At 38.6% G+C, this 23,416-nt stretch overlaps 2 protein-coding genes across 4 annotated transcripts in view; one reads left to right on the forward strand and one right to left on the reverse strand.

The window, feature by feature from the left end:
• The window catches only part of CNPY1 (canopy FGF signaling regulator 1), a 76,769-nt gene extending 61,764 nt beyond the window's left edge, over positions 1 to 15,005 (reverse strand). The window contains exon 1 of one of the 3 annotated variants that reach the window (XM_072412592.1): positions 14,912 to 15,005. Coding sequence is in view for 1 of the 3 variants with exons in the window: in XM_072412591.1 (XP_072268692.1) it covers positions 14,050 to 14,217 (168 nt within the window). In the remaining 2 variants the exon portion in view is untranslated. Of the gene's footprint in view, positions 1 to 14,049; positions 14,262 to 14,911 lie in introns of those variants that run through there. The other 2 variants (XM_072412594.1, XM_072412591.1) reach the window with 2 other exon arrangements.
• Positions 15,006 to 15,042: 37 nt separating this feature from the next.
• Positions 15,043 to 23,416, forward strand: part of RBM33 (RNA binding motif protein 33) — a 46,007-nt gene continuing 37,633 nt past the window's right edge. Inside the window, exons 1-4 of the mRNA XM_072413396.1 lie at positions 15,043 to 15,221; positions 21,780 to 21,858; positions 22,580 to 22,628; positions 22,723 to 22,923. Of these exons, the coding sequence (XP_072269497.1) occupies positions 15,203 to 15,221; positions 21,780 to 21,858; positions 22,580 to 22,628; positions 22,723 to 22,923 (348 nt within the window). The 5' untranslated portion in view covers positions 15,043 to 15,202. The remainder of the gene's footprint in view (positions 15,222 to 21,779; positions 21,859 to 22,579; positions 22,629 to 22,722; positions 22,924 to 23,416) is intronic.

The raw sequence follows: 23,416 nt of genomic DNA on the forward strand, positions 1-23,416 counted from the left end.
ATAAAATTATCTTGTTGCCAAAAATGTAGGGTGCTAAGGTCCCTCAACAACTATTTATTTCCTCCTCTGTAGCTTGCACCCAATTTGTAATAATTTGATAATTACATGTAGGCCCAGAAAACATTCCAATGCTTCAGGGTAAAACAATGATGGGTTCGATATATCAAAAGGTCAGTTCTAAGCACTGATATTTCTCTACAGACACAAGAATAAACTTTGAATTTTATTGGTTGTTGTGGACCAAAGAACTGGTTGCTAGAAAAAATAAATAAAAGTTTACAGTAGTTACTGATTTCTCTTGAAATGTGTCTTTTCTTTTTTGCCTATTCTTTAAAACAGAAAAGTTCTATATTTATTTCTGTCTCTGAAATAAAACTTCATGTAACAATGTTTTTTAAACTCCATTGACCACTAATGCATTCTCTACATGACGTCCCATCACCTTTATTCTTCCAGCTTTCACGCAGACTCCTTCCAGGCAATGAACAGAGAACTTGAAAAGTCAGATCACACGCGGTGATCATAGCCACAGTTCACTTTCTGTCTGCACAGGAGCTGCGCTTGGCAAACAATCTTGCTGACAGAGAGGACTGTCAGAAGGATGTACTTGGCACCACATAAAGGCCACATATGTGCCCGTTAAGTTCTACCAGAAAGGGAAACTTTAAATTAACACATTTATCTTTTGAAAAACATTAAAGGCATTGAGGGAAAGCTTTGGAATTTTTGCAGTGTTGAGATAATTGTACAAAGTTTTAAAACACTACATAAAAAGACTTCTCTATTGCACCTTGGGCCTTTTTTATATTTGCTATCTCACTGTAACTTATTTCACGCATTTATAAGAATGTATAGTTTCAGTAGCTACAGTAAAAAGAAGGCCAATGGTCAGGAACTTGTATAACCCTCAATCCCCTAAAGTCCCCTAACACTGACTGATCAACTAGAGTTTTCCAAATCTTATAAACAATTCTGACTGATTTTCCATGTACATGTGTTACTTGCAATTGATGAATGTGACATGTTTGTGCTTGTCCCAATTTTGCCACATACTGACCACAACCTTTGTCACATTATAATATTATTATTAAATAGGATTTATATAGCGCCAACATATTACGCAGCTCTAAAAATTAAATAGGGATTACAAATGACAAACAAATACAGACAGTGATACAGGAGGATAGGACCCTGTCCTGAAGAGCTTACAATCTAGTAGGTGGGGGAAATAACACACAAAAGGAGGGGAGATATGGAGTGATGGGAAGTAGTGACGGTTTCAAAGGACAGAAAAAGATGGGTAGGCAAGTATGAAAAATTTGGTTTTGAGTGCTATTTTAAATGAGCAGAAAGTAGGAGCAAGCCGAATAGGACGGGGTAAACTGTTCCAGAGAATTGGGGCAGCATATACACATATAAGTACTATCTGTAGTTGGGACCAAAACTGAATACTAAAAATATATATATAATTACTTTCTTTTTTAATATTGATGGAAAAAGATTAAAATTATGATTCTAAGCTAAAGGCAAATATTAAAAATGTTTGATTGGGCAGGCTAAATATTGATGAAAGGGTCAGGTGAAGTCCCTTTTGCAATAACCCCCCTCCCCCCCACCTGCCCGATCGCTCATTGGAACTGTCAAAAAAGCTGCAATCCCAACTTCCCCTGAGCTTGTTGACACTCATCAAATTCTTGTGCGCCTGTACGGGAATTATGTCATCTTGGCCCAGCCAATCAAGATGGCTCAAGATCCCAGGGAAGAAGGAAGTAGATGGCAGCAACCCGTGACGGAAAGGGGACAGGTGAGTGTAATGGGTTTTGTTCTGCTTGAAGGGCTATTCAAGACACCCAGCTGACCACAGCATTCTGCCACACGTTCACCCATGGTCCCAAACACTTCCATTCAAGCCCTCTACCATCTGGGAGTGGTTGATTGATTGCTCAGTAAAGCGGTCAAAATCGACAAACTCCACATGTTCAGCTCAGTGTTGATTTTAGGAACACCCAGCAAATCCCTACTTCCCATGTGCATGCATCATTTCAGGCATCATTTCAGGATGGACCAAAATTGCAGGAAAGAAGGGAAGAAGAAAAAGATGGCAGCACCCTGCAACAGAACAGGTACATGTGAGTATAGTTGGTTTCATTCAGCTTTAAGGGCTATTTCAGACCACCAGTTGACCACTTCCATTCAAGCCCACTCCAAAGGGGCTGTGGCCAACTACAAGGTTTTCCACCACAAGTATGAGTTAGCCCTGAGATAACAAAATCTGTCAATCTAAAATATTTGTGCATAGGCTTTAAGTAGGAAACGAACTAATCATCTTCTCAGTGAAGACATAAAATCAAAGTGAAAATACACTTGTCAAGAGAGAAATAATAAGCCTGACATAGCTAAACATTCTCAGAAAAACCTAGTTGCCCGACTGTGTATGGCCTTTAATAATTAATTAGGATTCACAGAGCTAAAATAACCATTCAAGACATGAACATTAGAAATTCTTGTCTATACCAATATATGTCAGAGACTTCGAAAGCATTAAAGCAAAAACCATTAGTATAACAGCCAGGCAGGTAGCATGTTTAAATGGGAGGTCAGCAATGAAAGCCTAAATCATGAGAGATTTGTTTAAAATGCATTTGCAGAAAATAGTGAGAATTATAGAATGATAATGTAAGTAATATTTGGAATTTCTTGGGTTCCGTAGCACTGGAAAATGAATTCTTTATTGGCTCTTGCTTTAAAAGATGCAGATGAAGGCCTCAGCTGTGCCAGACCATAAATTAAACATAGAACTAGAAGTAACTTCTCCAGGCCTAACATTATTTCCTATTTAACATATAGTCACATGAAAATGGACATTTAGAGAGACTGTATAGGTGATAAAACACAGCCTTTCTGTTAATGTCCTTTGGGGTAGAAGGAGAGAGGGAGTTGGTATGTTAAGACCATGGCAGTTTTTGGTTTTAGAGTTGGCAGCACTAACCTACATAGTAGTTACATAGTAAGTCAGGTTTAAAAAAGACATAAGTCCATCAAGTTCAACCACTAAGGAAATAAACATATCCCAGATATAAAACCCCATGGACAAAGCTGGTCCGGAGGAAGGCAAAAAAAACCCTGGTACAATTTGCTCCAACAGGGGAAAAAATTCCTTCCTGATTCCACGAGGCAATTGGATGTTCCCTGGATTAACACCCTCTGTTATCTTTCATTTAAAGCTTTATTACCCAGTTATATTCTGTGCATATCCACTGCCAAATATAATTAGCGGCATGTCCACAAATGTCACAGAGCATTATGAGTTTATAGAAAAGGAAAGATTTGAAATGTGTATTATATATTACAGAGCTTCAATTTTGCCATTCCTGCTGTCTTCACTGCTTGGTTGATGCTTGTGCCATTTTTTGTCCCATATGCATCGTTGATCATCTTTAGCCCAGTAAGATTTTTTTTTTTTTGGTATTTGTAAATATATTTTTGTGTTATTCACTGATTAGAATCTACTAAATTGTAGGTCATATTTGTCTCCTGAAGAAGCGGATTAGTATCTGCAAAATGTGTTGAAAGGGATATTTTGAGACAGAAACAGAATGAAGTTACATTTATCGGAACAATGGTTTTAAAATGTTGTTTTCTATAAGATTGCAATTTAGAGATTTTTGTATAATGTTGTCTATTTGGCCATTTAAAATAAGAATATTGCAACCATGTTAAGTAGAGTTATATGTACCTGAAAAGTCCCAAAAACGAGTATGGGATTGTTTTTTTGTAGTATATATTACAAAACGAGGAGTCCCCAGCAATGGAAAAGTTCAAAAAATTTAGGAGCTAGCTGTTTATGGCAGTGCTCTTGGTATACCAAGAAGTTATTATTGTTATCATAAATTGTTATCATATATCTGAAAGGTTATCAAAATAATACTTTACATTTTTATCGGGTTTCTAACAGAAAAGAAATCATGAAAATTGACTTTATTGAACTAGATAAGCTCTGTTGTTTTATTTGTCTGGAACTGTCAGGGTGATTGACATATTCAAGAACAGTCAAGGGTCCTGTCACCAACAAATAATAGTCTTCATTGATTTTAAGGGTCTTTTTGTGTCGCTGTATGTGAATTTCTCATGGTACAATGGCTGAGGGTCAAGAAAGCTATCATACAAAATTAACACCAGTTGCCACAACCCTGAAGTGTCAAGCCACAATAACAAACGGAATCATTATACATTATTAAGTCTACATTGACTGTTTTTATAAACGCTTATAAATGCCCATACCACTTTTAAATACGTTTATGGACATTTATACAAGCGTTACTAGGCTTTTAAATAAATCTTTAAATGCTTATTAGGCCCATAATGATTTTATGGGCATTTGTAAGGGTTTCAAGACATTTAAAGCAGATTTTTTAACCCTTAAAAACACCTGTAAACTCTTCCATTTGCATTCATTGGAAGCATTTATAAACATTTATAAATGCTTACTAGTTTTTAATGTAAGGGTTTATATGCGTTTACCAGCAGTTAAAAAAATGTAAAACTCAGCAAAATGTGATCTCTTTAAAGCATACCTAAACTCAGAATTTTCACTATACATAAAAAGGTAGACAACCCTTTTTTTTTTTTAAGTAAAAATTTTGTTAGTGTTTTTTTCAAGTGCAACATAGCCCAGGCGATCAAGAATCTATGTCACACATCCCAGGAGGTTCTTGACATACACGGGCATGTGCAGAAAAAGCCCTTTCATACATAGGGAAAAAATTTGCCATTCTCACGCGTGCACAGTGAGATTGGCAAGTTTTTTCCCCAAATACATCACCTGATCTTCCACTTGCAAAGTGTGAGATCAGGTTATATAGAAAGAAGAACACAGAAGAAGATGGGGGCGCCAATCGCTCCCTCGGCTCCGGGCCAAGGACGGATACTGGGACTATGTGGGACCCTATGGAAGAAACCTCCCAACGGGTAGACTGATCTGCGGGATTAAAAGTAAGTGTGTTTTTTTTTTGTCTTGGGTTAGTTTTGAGTTTACATCCAGTATAACGCTCAAAAACTTACTGTCCACAAATTCCCTGGTGTGGACTGGCCTATTGGAATGCATGGGAATTTCAAACATGGACGTTTAAACGTAGGGGTATACACAGTCTGTGTAGAATGTAGGCTACGTACACAAAAGACTTTTGTTGTTGGAAATAACCTTTCCCATCCTTTCTAATGACAAAAGACTGAAACATGCGGAATCAGGCGAAGTAAAGGCAGGTACTAAACTGCCCTAAAGCAGCCTTTCTTGACTTTTGGGGAGGACCCCGATGAAACAACTTTCTGATCTTCAGGGAACCACTGCTGTAATTACTATATCCACAGCTCACAGTATATTAGCTTAGTAGTCATTGGTAACAATTCCTCTTATATTGCTGGCTACTGGGAAGACCATGCCCATACACATAGCCAAAAAATATCACTGGTGTCACATTAACTGGCACAGGAAGCACCTCTGGATGAACTCTAGGGTTCCACTGAACCCTGGTTGGGAAATACAGCTATAAATTACATAATAATATCTAATGATATTTAGTGTAGGTATGAATATCATTATTATATTTTTAATTTCATGTGAAGGATTAGAACCTATTTTGAGGTTTCATTGTTGTCCCTGCTGGGGAATTCATATTGTCAGGTCACCTTCCACACTTCTTCTCCATGGATCCAAGCATGGATGTCTGTACAGTATTCATTTGTTAATACTTATTGTTTGATTGTTTCCAGAGTCAATTATTGAGTGTCTGTATTAGGTTTTAGTGCTTTTGTCAATTTTAAAGAAAATGTTTATGAAGCGGAATACACTTCAAATATTCAATGGTGCTTTTCCAAATTATATTACTCCTGTTATGGTGCCAAAGGCATTTAAAACCTTTAGGTACCTGTCAAAGCCTACCCTACCCTCTCCAACGTAAATGTGCTTAGACCTGGCAGTCCGTCACTTAGCTACTGAGCAATTAAAAAAGTAAGAAAACAAGAGGGGGTCGGAGGGTTGCCTGTGCCTATTCCTGAATAATTAGGTTTGCCTATGAATTTGGAGGTGGAATGTAGCAGAATGGAAACACAGGGAAGCTAAATACAGGCTGATTATGGTTTTTATAATGAATCCAAAATATTATTATGCCTTGTAAAAGCAAAGTACAGATCTCAATTTATTTGTCTAAAGATCACTAGTACAGACAAAATACATGTTCAATTTATAAAAGAATGGGAAACATGTATCAAAACAAATGGCCCGTGTGGAATTCATGTTTTGTTTTTATGACATTATCAATGTAAAGCATGAACAACATGTATGAGATAACATCAAACAACAAAATGTATTGTAAAATGACCAGAAAAGTGCCAACCCCCCCAACAAAATAAACATTGTCTCATCAAACAGCCAACCTGGTCTAATAGGAAGGACGGATACACTGAGTATAGATGACCTGTAGTGACTGGAGCTTTCTCTAGCTTCTAGACCTGGGAGACAATTGTAGGATGGTTTCCCTGTCTTTCCAACCTATTTATTATTTTCTTTATTAAAGGAGAGCAATAATTTGTAGGGTAGCCAGACCATATCCATATCCAGAGTAGAAACATGAGCACTCCAACTAACACAACTTATAAGACAGGCAAATAACAATATCAACATAATAGAAAGTAGATAATGGGAGAGGAAAGGTAACAAATCAGGTAATAATTATCGTTGGAAACAAACGACGAGCGACCGTCCGATAATCGTTAACAAAAAAAGTGCACACTGACTGACCAACCACACCGTCAAATGAGGAATGTCGCTGGAAGCGAAAGACCTTCCCAGGGGATCTGATTGAGCTATGATTGTTTACTATCTATTGTGTGTAGGGTTGTTCAGTGATCGTGGATGTTTCTGCAGTAAACTTTCCTCTTTACATGCCACTTCCTGCATCGTTTAAACGATCGTATCTAACTTGTGTACACAATCGGTGGTTTATATTTGAACAATCGTATTGTTACAACATGTACAGAATTGTGCACAGTACGATTGTTCAAAATAATCGTGCGTAATCGTTCGTTTTCTAACGATAATTATTGCAAGTGTGTACCTAGCTTAAGGCTACATGCACAATGCACAAAAAGATGAAGGAACGAGTGCTGGTCTGTTCTATGGGGGAGGTTGAGTGGCACCCCGCAGCGCTCTCCTGCCTTTACTTCAATTGTGGTTTTCATCCTCTGTTGTTTATGGATGCCTCAGGATGGTTCCATGAACGGCTTCGGGCAACCTCTGTACACATGTCAGATTCGCCTCCAAGACAAGCCAAAAGCTCGTATTGGGTAAAAATCATCTGATGTGTGTATAAGGCCCTACTTTCACATAACCTATAAAGGCTCCAGTCTTCGCAACTGATTATTACTTTTCAATGTTACCCCCTTCTATCCAAAGTCAGTTTTTTAAATTTAAAATATGTGGGAGAGATAATATGGGGGAGAAAAAAACAGAATGATAGTTCGGATAGAGAAAGAGAAGAGGAAATAAAGCCAAAACAAGGGACAGGGTCAGTGTGGAGGGGATTGCTAAAGCCCCGCACAGCTTGCAATGCAGTTATCTGCATTATTGTTTCCGGTGTGTAACTGAAACCAAACTGCATTTTCACTACTATGCGTTGTTTTTCTATGAAAGTAATATGTACATTTGAACTGTTGTCAAGCAGATTAAACTAATCGTTTTTTGGTCTATTGGACAGCACAGTGGCTCAGAGGTTAGCACTCAGGCCTTTGCATCGCTAGGTCCCAAGTTTGAATCTTGGCCAGGACACTATCTGCATGGAGTTTGCAGGTTTTCTACTTGTTGGCGTGGGTTGCCTCTGGGTACTCCGGTTTCCTCCCACATTCCAAAAACATGCAGTTAGGTTAATTGGCTTCACCCCCAAACTGACCTTAGACTGTAAAGACATATGACGATGATAGGGACATTAGATTGTGAGCCCCATTTCCAGCTACAGATGAACGGATGAGCATTGTGAGCACAGGGCTATTCTGCTCTATAGAGAGTGGAGAAGGAGGATGAGCGAGCAGCACGCTTATGTGTGCTCCTCCATAGGTATGCACAGCAGATTTTCCTTATCAGAACCCCACAGCAGATTGATGTTTACAAACAGAGGAGTGCTTTACATATGTCAAATTTTCAACTGAGTACAATTGTTCATCTCAGGCAACAATTATCTCTGATGTGTGTATGTAGCTTTAAGTGAACTTTCATGAGTGTCTGAAGACAACCTGCAGTGTCAGAGGAAAATGCTGCCTACTTTAGAAGCAATAAGGTAAATAAAAATGTTTTTTTTGTTTTTTTTTTACATTTCTCTACTCCAATGTTTCTCAGATAGGGTTTCATGGAAGCCTAGGGTTACCCCAGAGCCATGGGCACTTTGTGACTCTCGGGTTATTTTAACTGACAGCAATGATCTTTTAGGGAAGGGTAGCTGTGTCATTTTCCTGGACTTAGGCTTATCACTGTTATAAATGGAGGGCACTTACTAAAGGAAGACAGACATGGAGGTGAGGTCACTTATAATAAATATGTATGGTGCATGTTCTAAACCAGTGGTCACCAACTTTTTTGGACCTACGGACCACTAAATGCATGGAATCCGCACTGCACATGCGCGAGGAGCCATGTGTCACTCAAAGGGGAAGAAATTTCCCATAATGACATCATGATGCCAGAACCCCCCCCCCCCCCCCACACACACTCTTCTATTGCAGGTTTGTGTCTGCTATAGAAGAGTGGGTGGGATGTGTCCATATGAGGTACATGGTCCACGCTCTGGCCGGTATGCCCCCCCCAGAGGAGTCCTTCTCCTGACCCCGTTGGGGGAAGCACCTGACGGGGCTGCGGACCACCAAAATTTTCTTGTGAACCACCAGTTGGTGACTGCTGTTCTAAACTAGTTTAAGCTCCACAAGGCATCTGGCCTTCTCCAACTTTCATAGCATAAATTGTTCCGACAAACTGTTAAAAACATATATAATATGTTTTTTTTAAAAAACAAAAAACAAAACAAAATCTCCCTTTTGAAACATTAATTCTAATTTATCAAATTTGTCAGTCTCAATGACAAGTCTGCATGTATGCTTTAATGCCGGCTCTTGTGGTTTTATGTATGACAATTCTATTTTATGTATTATACAATTCTACTCTACATAGAACTTTAGGTTAAACATATTTATACTGTTTTTTCAAATACCCCAAAAAAGAAAAAAAAAGGAGTGTGCCAATTCACAATGCTTTCCCAGTATATCGGCTAAGAGCAGTTACAACAGATAAAAACATTTCACACTCAGCAAAATAATCACAAATTATACCATCACAACCCAGAACAGACATTTGACACAAGCTCTTTGTAGAGCTATACAAGAGCAAAGGGTCAACCTCAACCTGCACTTTCACTGATTAAAGAGCCCCCATGAGGTTGGTGTTTTGTCGGGATTTATATACTGCATTGGTAGAAGATGACAGTATGTTATGGGACTTTTATTAGAGCTCCCGGGGCACTTATCACAAATTAAAATGCCTTATCAGACAGCAGAAACCCAGCTGAGTTTTTTGTATGAACTTATGAGAACTTATACCTGTCATGTGTTATTGCCAAATATAGGATCCCAGTAGGAATAAAAGACCTTTTTAATAGGATGATTTTGGCACTTTTCCTAATATTCTGTCAAAAAACGCCTGCAGTTTTTTTTAATACACCTCTTTATAGTTTATTTTTATTAAAAACCTGGCTCTCTCGGACAACCTTTAACTGGGCCATCAGGTTTTTTTTTCTTATTTAAAGAAAAGATTAAGATTTAAGTTTTTCTCTCTAATTCACTACAAATGTACAGTTTTCTAAACTAAATTGCTGTAGTTTATGTAGAATTATGGACTTCTTCATATAATATATATGGGTAGAAAAATAGATACAGGTAGTCCCCACGTTACATACAAAATAGGGACTGAGGGGTTGTTCTTAAGTTGAATTTGTATGTAAGTGGGAACAGGTACATCATTTTATTAAATGCAATTAGAACAGATGTTTGTCTAAACATAATATTAGGCAGTGTAGTGTCAGTTACTGTATAAAATCCTCACTGTGAGTTATTCACAAACAAAGCAAATAAAAAAAATAAAAAATAAAGCCCAGACATTCATTAACTTTTGGAGCAATCTGTGCTTTGATATACAAAAAGAAACAACAAAAGAGTTACAAGAGGCTGCAGAAAGAGCTCACAACCCTAAGATCACCCACAACCTCAACTGTGTCCAGCAAAAGATTTCTTCTGCAAGTCATGCAAACCGTCCCCTCCCTCCAAGCCTCCATTTTGCACCAGTGAGCAGGGAAGCTCTGTTTGTATCTAGGAGTCGTCCATATGTTGGATGTCCTTAACCGGGGGACTACCTGTATATATTCCATATGCAGAAGTCCATATATGGCAGTCTAAGCCTGGTTGTTACATCCTGGATTTCTGCTGGATCCTTGATTGTAACTACATGTATGTAAATACATTTTCTATTCGTTCCCCCAGCAAGGTCACACAAATAGCTTTTGATCTTGCTAGTAATGTCCACCTAATATAATGCTAAATAATATTTTTTTAACAAGAGAGTTCCAAAGTGGGACTTTCAAGGGCTAAATCATTATTTTTAAAATCAATAATTTTAATATAACCAAACAAAACAAACAAAATTCATGAAATATTACATTAATTCGTAGAGAACAATAAAAAATAATAAAGTTCAAAATAAATTTTTGCATTGCACCTTTTGGACGTGGCTCTGCTTCTATGATAAAACAGGGGCTCTTTCATGTGTATATCTTCCACCTAATGCAGCTTCCTGTGAAAGGGCAGGGCAACCTTGTCCATCATGTAGGATGTGCTTACTACAATGGCATTGGAGAATGTTGCCATAGGCATTGTTCCTGCTGATTCGTAAGCAGTTGGTCATCAGAAGCTGACAGTGCCTACCTTTGCCCATTCACAGAAATGGCTGAGCTGGTGAAAGTCTCCCCCTGTAAGCTGCAGTGTCTGGGAGGGGGAGCACAAGAGAATTAAAAAAGGAAAGATTTGTTAAGAATAAAGTAAATTTAATTTGAGGCTCTTGCATTGCATAGTAACTGGATTTGACAGACTTAAACTGCCATACAATTTTATATATACTGTATTAAAGACTAGACTTTGGATAATATATGAAGTGCTTTCACAAATATGCTACCAGCTATACATATGAATGCGTTTCTGTTTTCACCGCAGATTTTTATCTTCTCACCGCCCAGCCAGTATGGGATTGTTGCAGCATTTCAATCCTTGGACTATGCAGTGAGATAAGATTGCATCAAGTTAATAAATGCCAAATATACCGGACTTCAAAATCATGAGACGTTACCCACATTTGTTAATAATGACCTATTTAAAGAATTAAACAGTTCATCTGTTTAAATGTATACTCCTACCTTTATTGACAAAGCCTTTATCTTGCCATCTGTGCCGCATTGGGGAGATTTCCCATTACCTTTTTGTCTAGTGGGCTCATGTGGAAATTCCTGTTTTACCTAAGAAGGATTGGTTTTAGACTGAGTGGCATAATGTAGCACCAAAGATCTAGAACTTTAGGGGCTCTATTTATAGAACAGGGAATCTGACATTCCTTCACACATTCCCTGGTGGGAATCAATTACTGCCATTGAAACACCTGGAAGGTTCCCACAATGCCAATTGCCAGTTGCAGTTTCTCATCAACACAAGCCTCCGGTCTGTCTATATAGGTTCCTAAAAATGCTAGTTGATTGTCCGTTATTTCAGTACCTCTGGCAGCAAAGTTGTGGATTTAGTCCAGAGAGAGACCAGGAAAAAGTATTAACATCAGAAACTCCTGATTTCACTGCACATCTGCTTTTGGTTAGAAACTATTGTAGCCAAATAATATGTATACCAGCCAGACCACTAACAATGGCAGACACATATTCATCTAATGACGCGCACAATGGGATCTTCTTGGCATATCATGTAAATAATATTCATGGCTAGCAGAGATCCAGGGTTTAATTACCAAAAGATACTACTTGCGTAGATATTTTTGCTGGTATCATTCTTCTATGGCATCCCTGGAACTAGAAATAAACCGTAAAGTAAATCATGTTTTAATGACCTAATGGGGGCAGTATCCCATCTGCACTCTTCCTGCTAAAGTCAAACTTGGCCATTTGAATCCCAACTTCTGGAGCCACCTTTGTGATTGGAGATTTTGCTTGTCCAAATACCAAAAAAGAAGACTAAGTATTGTGACAAGCAGGATCACCAACCAATAGATTCTAAAATTTAAGTATTTAACAAAATAAAAAAATATTCTCTTTAGATGTCGTCTGGCCCCTTCACTTCATATACTTAGCAATAGCTAAGTCATCCTGATGTAGGTCTGATGTATAGATCTGTAAAAATAAATGTAGAGTAACTCTGTCACAGAAAGAACATGGGGGCTTCCATTGCTTAGGATATTGTTGAAGTAGAGCTAAATTATAGAAATAAAAAACTGCAACCAGACAGGTCCTTAATGGCAGAAAGGGACAGGTAATGACCGTTCTGTAATAAAATTACCTTACCTGTCTGATCACAGTTTTTTAATCCTCATTCAGTTGCTGACACCTCACTAACTTCTTTCTTCTACTCTTCCCTGGTTTAATCTTCAGACATCTTGATTGGCTGGAATGACATAAGTCCTGCCCAGGCTGGCAGTTCATTCATTCAGTCCCTGCAGCCACAAAGCCACGACATGCCGGATATGATATATACATGTGCAGCTCAACAATTTTTAAATGAAGAAGGTGGTGCTCAGACAAGTGAGTATGTTTTATGGCGGAAGGGTCATCACAGGTCTCTTTCCACAATAAAGATCTATCTGATCATTAATTTGAGAATACTTAGTAGAACTCAATGGAACTCCAAAGAAAAGGATTGATTAGGAGACTAACACAGGCACGTGGTGTCTGTAATGCAGTACTGGTGAAACCTTGGAAACATTCTCAAAAAACTGGTTAGTTGCAAATGCTTGGATTAATGAAGACGAGTGGCAAAAAATGCGCTAGTGCGTTATTCTAAACATTTACTTCAAATTATCTGTAGTCTACTTCCTCGAAAGTGTGCTGAAGGCATAAGCCACTGGTGTCAAACTTGCAGCCCAAGTGCCAATGGCAACTCTTTGGTAGTTCCTATGTGACCCTTTGCCCACCCAGTGGTCAGTTATAGGAACATTAACTTGTAAAAGAGTGGTAATGGCAGTGATGTCTACAAGTCTGCTATAACATGTTCCCAGCCTCTGTGTCATGTATCCTGCAGCCTCTGACCATCTCCACCAACAATCTTTTGTAGTTTTACATAAAATAAATATGATGTGTGACCCCTTGATGATCTACAGTCCTAGGGTTAAGGATTTCCCCCTATGCTTCTAAAAGGTATTAAAAGGTTACCATTTTACCCATCCCAGAGAGTTGACCTTTTTAACATAGCGGAACCCTTAAAATAACTTTCAGGTCTGCAGGGAACCCCTTCTATAATTACTATATCCACAGCTCATTAGTGTGGTGGTCAGTGGGAAGAATGACTCTTACATTGCTGGTCATGGGAAGAATTGGGAAGAATGTCACCCTTGCATTGGTTTCCGTGGTAACTGACCTAAGAGGCACAAATAGCTCATTGCTCAAGTAATCAAGGAACCCCTAGTACCCTCTTACCAATTTTTTTTACATTATTTAGTAGGGCGCTAAACCTTATATATTTTTTAAAAATATTTTTATATATGTTTTTTTTTTATTTGAAAAGAAGGACCTTTCCTATTAAACTGAAGTGGTAAAAACTGAATGGGAAACCTGTAGCCCACTAGGATACAAACAGCAATGACGCGTCTTCCTGACCATGCCCAAGACCAAGCATGTGTCATCAGGGGTCAATCTCAAGCATGTGCAGTGAAATTGGCAATTTTGTTTTAACATTTTCAGGAAGATGTGTTACCAGATCTTGTGCCTGCACAATACGAGTTGAGGTGACGTAAGAAGAAGAAAGACGAAGAAAGAAGAAGATGGCGGCACCCGGTGTCCAATCCACGCTGTGATGAAAAAGGAAGATGGAATGGCACAGGACCAAATGGACTAGGATTGCAGAAGGATCAAAGATTTCCATCTAAAAAGGTGTTAATTTTTTTTTTTTTCAACTTGGCCTCGGTGGACTGACCTTCCAACACCACTTGGCCCAGCCAGCTGCATGAAAACGAGGACCTTTTTAGATGTCTGTAATGGTGGCCTTTCGACCCTTCATACATGAAAGTCATTCTTCCCAATGGCAACTAATGGGGGTGAAGCTCAACGAAAAAAATAATATAAAGTCCCCAGCAGGTAGATGTAAGAGCCAGTGGACGAGGACAACACTGCCCAGGAGTTACATTATCAGTGCCCATCCAGTCGCAGTTCATGACGGCTTCCTGGATCAGTCATGGCAGGATGGCACCTGTATACAGGTCTGAGCTATAATAATCGGAAAGCATGGCGACCAAACTTCTAACTCTTCCCTAAAAGTTTCAGCCAGAGTTGGGCATTCCACCTTATTTCTGCCATGTCTAAGCCCCATAAAGTTCAGTAGCTTGGCTGGCCATGAAAATTAATGTGTCCTGACATGCTAGAACTTTCCTGGGACACACTTTGGAGAACCCTGCCTTGCAATGAATGCTGGGAAATGTAGTTATGTAATATATTCAGAGCCGCACGAGGTGCCAACCTGTTCTGAACCCACACAAGTTGTACAGTCCACTTCCCTATGAACTTAGCACGATGTACAGTGACAGTCATGCCAACCCTCTTCCTCCCCACTTTCTACTCACTGCTCTCCAGCACCAACACAGCTTCCTGCGCGCTCCCGTTCTTCTCGCGGGGACGCGCACTCACGCGCAAAACTTGTCTCAGACGACTATGCACAGCTCGGCGCAGCCCCGCCCTCCCCGCTTACCCAGAATGCATTGCGGGCTCGGAGGACGGCGGCAGCGGCGGATGGCGGCTGTGTTATGATGTTGTGGTAGCCGTTCTCCTCCACCTATCAGCCCTGTGAGGAGCGAAGTCCCCACAGAAGACGGAACACGACCCCGTCATTGTGCATACGGGGAGCCTGGAGCAGCATGGCCGCCATACTAGGAGGTATTAGAATAGAAGGAGGCTGGCAGTAGGCCGCAAGCCGCGCTGGATCTGGCCTTGTTGTCATAGGGGTACCGGGGAACCATTATAAACACGGATACCGAGTGTTCCCGTGTAAAGCCAATCAATGAATTGCTTAGGCCTTGTGTATATTATATTACACCCTGCTATAGCTACCCATTGACTTACCTGCATAGAGACCAACATGCCAGTGTTATTCCATGCCAAATAAATCTATCCAATGACTTACCTCTATCTATACCAACCTGCCAGGCAGTGTTATACCATGCCCGCTATACCTATCCAATGACTTACCTCTATCCAATGACTTACCTCTATCTATACCAACCTGCCAGGCAGTGTTTTTTCATGCCTACTATACCTATCCAATGACTTACCTCTATCTATACCAACCTTGCCAGGCAGTGTTATACCATGCCTGCTATACCTACCTAATGACTTAACCTCTTTACCAACCTGCCAGGCAGTGTTATTCCATGCCCGCTATACCTACCTAATGACTTGCCTCCATCTATACCAACTGGCCAGGCAGTTTTATACCATGCCCACTATACCTACCCAGTGTCTTACCTCTATGCAGTGCTCAACCCAGGATTTTTTTTTTAACTGGGTAGGAAAAAACTTTAGGCGGGTGGCAGACCTTGTATTGTGACCTGCCAGCCAGTAGGAGCTGCATTAAATCCCCTGATTTGGCTGCAGGTGTAAACTTGTTTATACAATTTGTATACAATTTGCTGGGACACAAAAATGTCAGCCTGTGAACTGATTTCAGAAATGATGACACAATCTGTGCAGTTGGGAAATAGACAATTTGGTAATGACATTTCTTTCATGAAATCCTGACTGATTTACCAGCCTTTTTCTATTTGCTCAGACTGTTGTGCTATATTATGGGTGTTAGGGCAATTCATTAATTTTATCCATGGCTGTGGTCCAAATGTTGGTGTTATGTTTTACACATTGTGCTGCAACCTCCTATAATATTTCATTGAGTTACATTTCTACATAAATGACAATGCAATGTGTATGTTTAAAAAAAAAAACACAGAATGGTAAAAATAAAAAACATGCAGCAGTTTTTTTTTAGATGCATTGCACCCAACACGGTATAATGGAGTGCCGTGTTACAATGCACAAGTAGGTTTGTATTGCTTATGTTAGGGTGATATTCATATTGAATGGCATATCAGTGTGCCAACACACTGCATCAAAAAAGCATTTATGGGCCCTACAAGGAAAGATTGCTATATTGTATGAATTTCCCATTTTTGATCAGTTACTTTACAACAAGTATCCTAAATATTTCAGACACTAAACCCTGAAGCCTGTGGAAGTGGGATTACCTGCAGTGCAGTTTGCTCCTGAAACACTTGGTGGTTGTCAAAGGGCAGTAATTTACCTTATGCCTAACTCCATGGGACTTAGCCAGTCCCCTAAAGTTTGTTCTGTAATGCTCTTTCTCTCTGGTGATCGCAGGCCTAACTTCATCACACATTGTACAAGATAAGTAGTCCTATATTGTGGGAGTGCTGACGATGCGCTTACAATCTGTACAGTCAGTAGGAATGGAAGAGGCAGGGGGAGGGAGGGACGAGTTAAGTACAAATCATTTTTCGTATTCATCTCCTAGAGGTAAATTAAATTTAAACTCTTGTGAGGGGATCCCACGTCTAGGGTAGTTTTTACATTTTTAAAGTTGGGTTTTAAAGAGACATTGTGTCTCTGCCCATTAGGGAAAGGTTTCCTTTAATGAAATTCATTTACTAATGTTTTGAAAAAGTGTAGCTAAACCTAGTTTGGATTCTCACCTGTCTTGGTTACATTATGGGTGCCACCATCTTCCTTCTTATCCTCATTCCGATCTTCAGCCATCTTGATCGGTCAGGATAACGCAACTCGCTTGCAGGAGTTCATCCAGTTCCTGTGACTGCAGGAGAGGCTGGCATGTGTCGGGTATCCAGGGAACCAATGTGGTGCAGCTCAGCAAATTTTAACAGATGGAACAATGATCAGACAGGTAAATAAATACTTATTGCAAAGGGGACATCATCTGTTCTATCTGCAATAAAGCCCTGCCTGATGCCAGATTTTAATTGGTAATGTTCGTTCCTCTTTAAACTGTAACTCAGTTTTAGTTTTTTGATTTTTAAAGCTAAGTGATTGAAGAGCCTACTTTATCTCAGAGCTTGATTTGTGGTTCTCATTTGTCTGACCAGTCTCTGCTGCTCTGTTTATGTACTGGAGTTTATTCTGCCTCGTCTGTCCTATTTATTAAAGTGACCTGAAAGTCTTCTTAAAGCTGCTAGGAAAAGCTTCTCTTCCTGAAGCACCATAAGATGCCAGATGGCACCTCGAAGATGACCTACCTGTACATATTTAACAAGCACTAACTAATGTAGTTAAACGTTTTAATAGAAATACATTCGGGCAAATGTTTAAATACTCATTTCAAATAGCAATGTTTGAGTATTTTTAAAGTAAACTAATTCTGTTCTGTTAATTTTATAATTTAGACATTATACAAAATGTTGATCGTTAGCATTTCTTTATTGCAGTAAAAGCTATAAAGGTTGAAATATACAGGTCAAGACTAATTGGTTAGTAAGAATGATTCTTTTGTATATGCCTACATCTAAACTGGTTATAAACTAAGTAAAGAGTAGTATCCTAAAAATATAACTTTTTGTCTTTAAATCCATCCGAAAAAAATCACTTATTCCTACGCTCCTTTTTTTTTGTTTGCAGCCCATAGTTGTATACCAGGTCATCTGAGATAGTTCCTCTGACTGCTTGGGAGTAAAATTGGTAATGCCACTTTTGTCCTGCTCATTTTTCTCTTTTCTGGAAAGAGAGCTGTACCTGTACACATGCAGTGCAAGAATATCCTTGAGTCTGATTTATTCCATCATCTTCCTCGCCTGCTGCTTCCTGAATGTTCTACTGTTCCCAGGAGGCAGCTTTGACATGAGGAATCAAAACCCTGTTAACTCTGCCAAGATCATCTTCATAAACCGGCAGTACAGAGCAAGGTTAAGCCAGTAATGGGGAGAATAACAGATGTAGGGAACCTTTAGGCAATACTAATACTAGTCATTTGCTCTCCGGTTGCTGATTTTGAACCCCATGTTTATGGTACAGGTCCTTCTTAAATGTTAAAAATAGAAAAAAAAAGCAAAGCATGTCTTCTCTGTGCTCAGTGTTTTTTGAAGGTTCTGCTAGTGCAGTGAGGAAACTCATAAAACTGCATCACATTTTAGTTTCCAGAAACCCAGAATTTATTGTTAAGCCGGGTGGAAAGAAGTTGTAGGTGGGTGGCAGCCGCCCTGTATTGTGACCCAACTCTATAATACCCACCCAAAAAACAGCTGGGTGGTTACGGAAAAGTGCCGGTTGGTGCACCCCGCTAAGAGTCTGGGGAGAACACTGTATTTACTCCTAAATGTTTACATTTCTGATAATATGATATGGATAATGTCTATGCACATATTTCTGGTTTTGGCAGATGCGTCTCTTTGCACATTTCTGGTTGTGTCAGTACAGTACTGAGTGTCTCTGTGAATGTTTCTGTTTGAGTCAATAAACTGTTGATTGTGTGTCTGCACATGTTTCTGGCTGTATCATAAGAGGACGAGTATGCCACTGTGCATATTTATGGCTGATTTTGTATCTGCAATTTCTAGTTGTGTCAATATGGTATTAAATGTGTCTCTGTATGCCTTTTGTTTTGTGTCAGTACTGACTATATATACCATGATACACATCTCTGGTCGTCCCCATCTCTTCTTTGTTGGTGATTTCTTCTTCCAAGCATCTTCATTGGCCAGGTGGAGAGTCTGTGGCGTCCACATGAGTGCAGGGGAGCTACTACTTTTCTTCTTCTGTTGGCATATTTGTGTATCAGCATTCTGTCTAGGATTACCTTTAGTTTTGTCTTCTGTATCCTTGTTACATCCTTGTTACCTGTGTTAGCCTGACAGTATGTTGACTTGATGTTAATTTTTGTGGTCCTTCTCAACCTGACTCTTACCATCACATTTACACTTAGTCACATTTATCACTTAGTGATATTAAGCTGGTCTGCTGCATTTACACATCTAATTATGGGTTGGGTATGCTCCTCCCGTGGAAGCTGCATATGACAACACGTGTAGAAGAGCATTTATAATATCATTGGACCATTTGGGTTAAATTGTTTGATATACATGTGGTGGTTCAATCAACAAGAGCACATCAGGTACGATAACTATATGCTGGCAAAATAGACTTTTGGTTTTATTGGATCATGATAACATAATGTTTTTATTTAGTTTTTGGGCTATTAATTTGACAATTTCATTTGAGTATCATTTTTGTCCTGGTCACTTTTGAATATCGGCTACGGTTTTAGTCTTTTGCTAGATGTCATTAAAGTGTTTTTCTGCAAAATATGCAGTTGGGTGGCATCATGACAAATGTATGGGCTGCTTTGACCTTGCTTCATGGAAATGCTAGAAACCTGGCAGTTATGTTAAGACTTTAATACTACAAGGTACTACAGAACAAATATAAAGATCTGCTGTTCTGACTTCATAGACTTTATACCAGTTCAGGTCAGTGTTTTAAAAATAGTTTCCAGTCTTTTTCAAAGTTTGTATTACATGCCCTTTGAACTTTGTGAAAGCATTGCACTTTCTGTTCTCTTTTTTTGTATATATAACTGTTCATGAAGTTCACAAAATATATGTGAGCTTGTAACATTTCAGATAACTATTTACATTCCTCTGTGAACTACAGAACACCTCTCCCATATGTATAGAGATTTAAGGGGGTTGTGTTATTTTTTCTTTGCAGTCATATTTTTATTTAGGGGTTTAAATAGGTTTGAAGTGATTGGGAATCTACTGATAAGTGTTGATTGATTTAGTTCTAAAAATTCCCCTAGTCCCCAAAGAGTAACCTCAAATAAGAGGCTGACAACCAGTCAATAGAAAAAAAAGATGCCTATATAATAAATTATATTTGCCTAGTGAAAGGAGCAGGAAAACTATTCATTCCATATGTGCTTGTTCACAATCAGATGCTATCATAATTATTCTGCGTTATTGATTATGTAAACAAAGTCCTGTTGATTGACTGAAAATAAGCAGTTACCTGCGTTTGGCTAATCCTTGGGGTCCTGATTGCTGCTTTTTTTTCCCCCCTTTTCCTATCCACTGTTATCTTTGGTTCCAGAGGCGTAAGGGATCTGGGAACTGTGAGTTCCTAGCTTCATAGCTGAAGGTCATGAGATCTGGGAATAAGAATCTGCATTAAACATTTGCAACTGATGTTAGGGCAAATTATGAATAAAGGTTTAAATCGATTCTCTGTGCAGTTGATGACACTGCATACACCTTGCTTGTCATGCAGCCGTATGTTTATTTGATTTCCATGCTGTCAACTTGAATATTATTTTGTCTTGCATATTCTGAGAGAAGATTGACTTTGTGTAGGTACACTAGGTGCAACAAGCCGATGAAATTCACAGTGCTATGAATTTAATAACTCTATACCCTTCTCAAAAAATATAAAACATTTTTTTTAAATAACTCTTCTCTAGTTTTTCTAAAGTATAGCAATGTTCTCCTCAGCCCCTTTTAGCCAGTTGCATCACTTTTCACTAACCACCCAGCAGTGATTAGTGAAAAGTTGGGTTATAGTACAGGGGCCACCCACCAACAATTTCTTCCCACCCAGCTTAAAACAAATTCTGGATTGCACACTATAGAAATTAACAGAAGCATTGACTAACCGCATAAGGAGAAGTGGTGCAGTGGGCTGTCATGGTTGTCGGTTAAGTAATGGAATTTGTTGGCACTGTACCGCTCACTGCTTCCCCCATTCATTCTCTATGGGGCTGACACATGGAAAAGCTACTTCACCAAAAGGTAGTAACTACTCTGCAACCCTATGTCCAGTCCAATCATAGTCTAACATGCATTTTCAACAATGTCAAAGATACCGAAAGGTATCCACAGACATTTTCTTGGATTTCAGGATTAACACATATTTGTGCGCTTATAGAACAGAGATTACGTGATGTGTTTTACAGACCAAAGAAGAGGAATTAGGAGAAATTTACACACGCTTTAAATCTAAGATAGAATTAGAAAGGTTTAAAGCTAAACCCCAGTCATACCTACAGTCTTTCACAATTGTACTGAAATTGTTTTCAGGACTTGTGTATATACAGCATTCTTCTGGCAATGCAGAATAAAATAGAGATTCAGTGATTGTCACTGAGTCTTAAATAACATTTTTAGTGAAAACAGGTTATTTCAACATTTGATTAGCATCTTTGTGGGGGAAGAAAAACCTAAAAATGTGTAGAATACAAAAAAAAATGAACATTTAAATGAAAATCTTTAACGTTTTAAATGAAAATCTAAGAAAATTTAAGTCTTGGTAGCTTTTCCTCTTTATTTAGCTTTTTCATGTGTAATGTGTGAAGGAATTTCTAACAAAAAATAGGTTTGACTTACATATTTATCATTGTAGTTAACAAGAAATTCTTCTTTGCAGAAGATGACTTTGATCAGTTTGAGAAGCCTGGTGCAGAAAGGTCTAGAAGACGACGACCTACAGAAGATGACTGGGACAGGTATTTAGATGTCTCTCTGAAGTGTTGTACAAGGAACTGCATTATCTCTCTAATAGAATTTTGTATTCCAGTTTTCATTCCTGAGTAAATTATAAATCTAATAAAGATGTCATTGTACTTGGGGATGCATGTTTTGCATAGAGACACACAAGTACACAGTAAATGACAGAAAATTTGTATTCTGCTATGGAATAACAATGCATAAAATGAATCTGTAAAGCTAGCACAAGATATCCGCTATCCTAACTTTTGCTTTACAAAGCCCTTCTCCTGTGTGATATATCAATACTGTAATGATTATTTTCTTAGTTCTTTACCCTTGGATGGGCTTATTCAATGAGGCAGGACAGAGAACAGTGATACATTAGATGGATCTTTTTGTGGGACTTTTTTTTCCTTTTGGAGAAGGTCTGGAAGTAGTGGTCAGGGCAGATTGTGCTAGAGATATGTAATTTCCTAAGGGAAGGAAGCTCAAAGCAAACACCTGAGTTGTCTAATAAGATTTTGCAATGTCGTTCCCAAAAACATATAATGCTGTTCAGCTTTTATTTTACAAGGATTAATTTGATCATTTACATCAGCAATCAGATTAATATGGCATTTAGTTACATTTCGTTGAACATTCCAGACTGACTTTTTTCTGTATATGAGGTGGGAAGCATCATAACCTTTTTAGTGTTCTATGGCAGTAATGACGTGAATTGCATATGTATGTTTTCAGTGAGCTGGAGGATGATCTTCTTGAAGAGGACTGCTTGACTGGAAAAAAGGTATTTCAATGAAGATATCTTCAAAATTTGTATAGCTTAGAAACATCTCAAACAAAAATAATAGAACTCTTTGTTTTTATCCTTGCGTCATCAGATTTCTCCAGATTTGTCTGATGAAGGAGACCTTAGTGATGCCCTACTTCAAAGTGATGAGGAAGAGGAGGAAGCAAGCAATTATAAGTATGTTTTGCTATACTTTTATTTTATTTTTTTGCATGCCTTTGTAATTCCTATACTTATCCTGTCTTTTCTTATTATTTATATATATAAGTATATACACACAGTGGTACATTGGTAAAAGTCCTTAATCCGTTCCAGATACTTAGACTTATACCAAACACATTTTTCCCATAAGAAATAAAAGAAAAATGATTAATCTGTTCCCATGAAAAAAAAATCTATTGTTATTGGTATATTTTACATTGATGTGGCTGTATGAAATAATTTAAACACTGCTTAATACTAAAATACAAAAGCAATTAGATAAAATTAATGAAAATTTAAATTTAATTTACTTTACCTGTGCTGAGAAGAGTTGAGTGCCTACTAGGATGGTGCTGAGAAGGGGGGAGGAGGAGGAGATGTTATGTAATTCACATAGAGTTATAGCGCAGGTTGTTCACTGAATGGTAGCACCTGGCGTACTGACGCTCGTGGCTAGTCGTGGCTTTGTCTCGAGAGAGGTAAATAAGGGTAGCGTGCAGTGTTGTGACTCATTTTCACCCATACAAGTTCTAGCACAAAGGTTGTGTATACCAAGCAAAATTTTTCATGTACCAATACCGAGG

The sequence above is a fragment of the Pyxicephalus adspersus genome, chromosome 5 (assembly GCF_032062135.1).
Source record: "Pyxicephalus adspersus chromosome 5, UCB_Pads_2.0, whole genome shotgun sequence".
In the NCBI taxonomy this organism is placed as follows: Eukaryota; Metazoa; Chordata; class Amphibia; order Anura; family Pyxicephalidae; genus Pyxicephalus; species Pyxicephalus adspersus.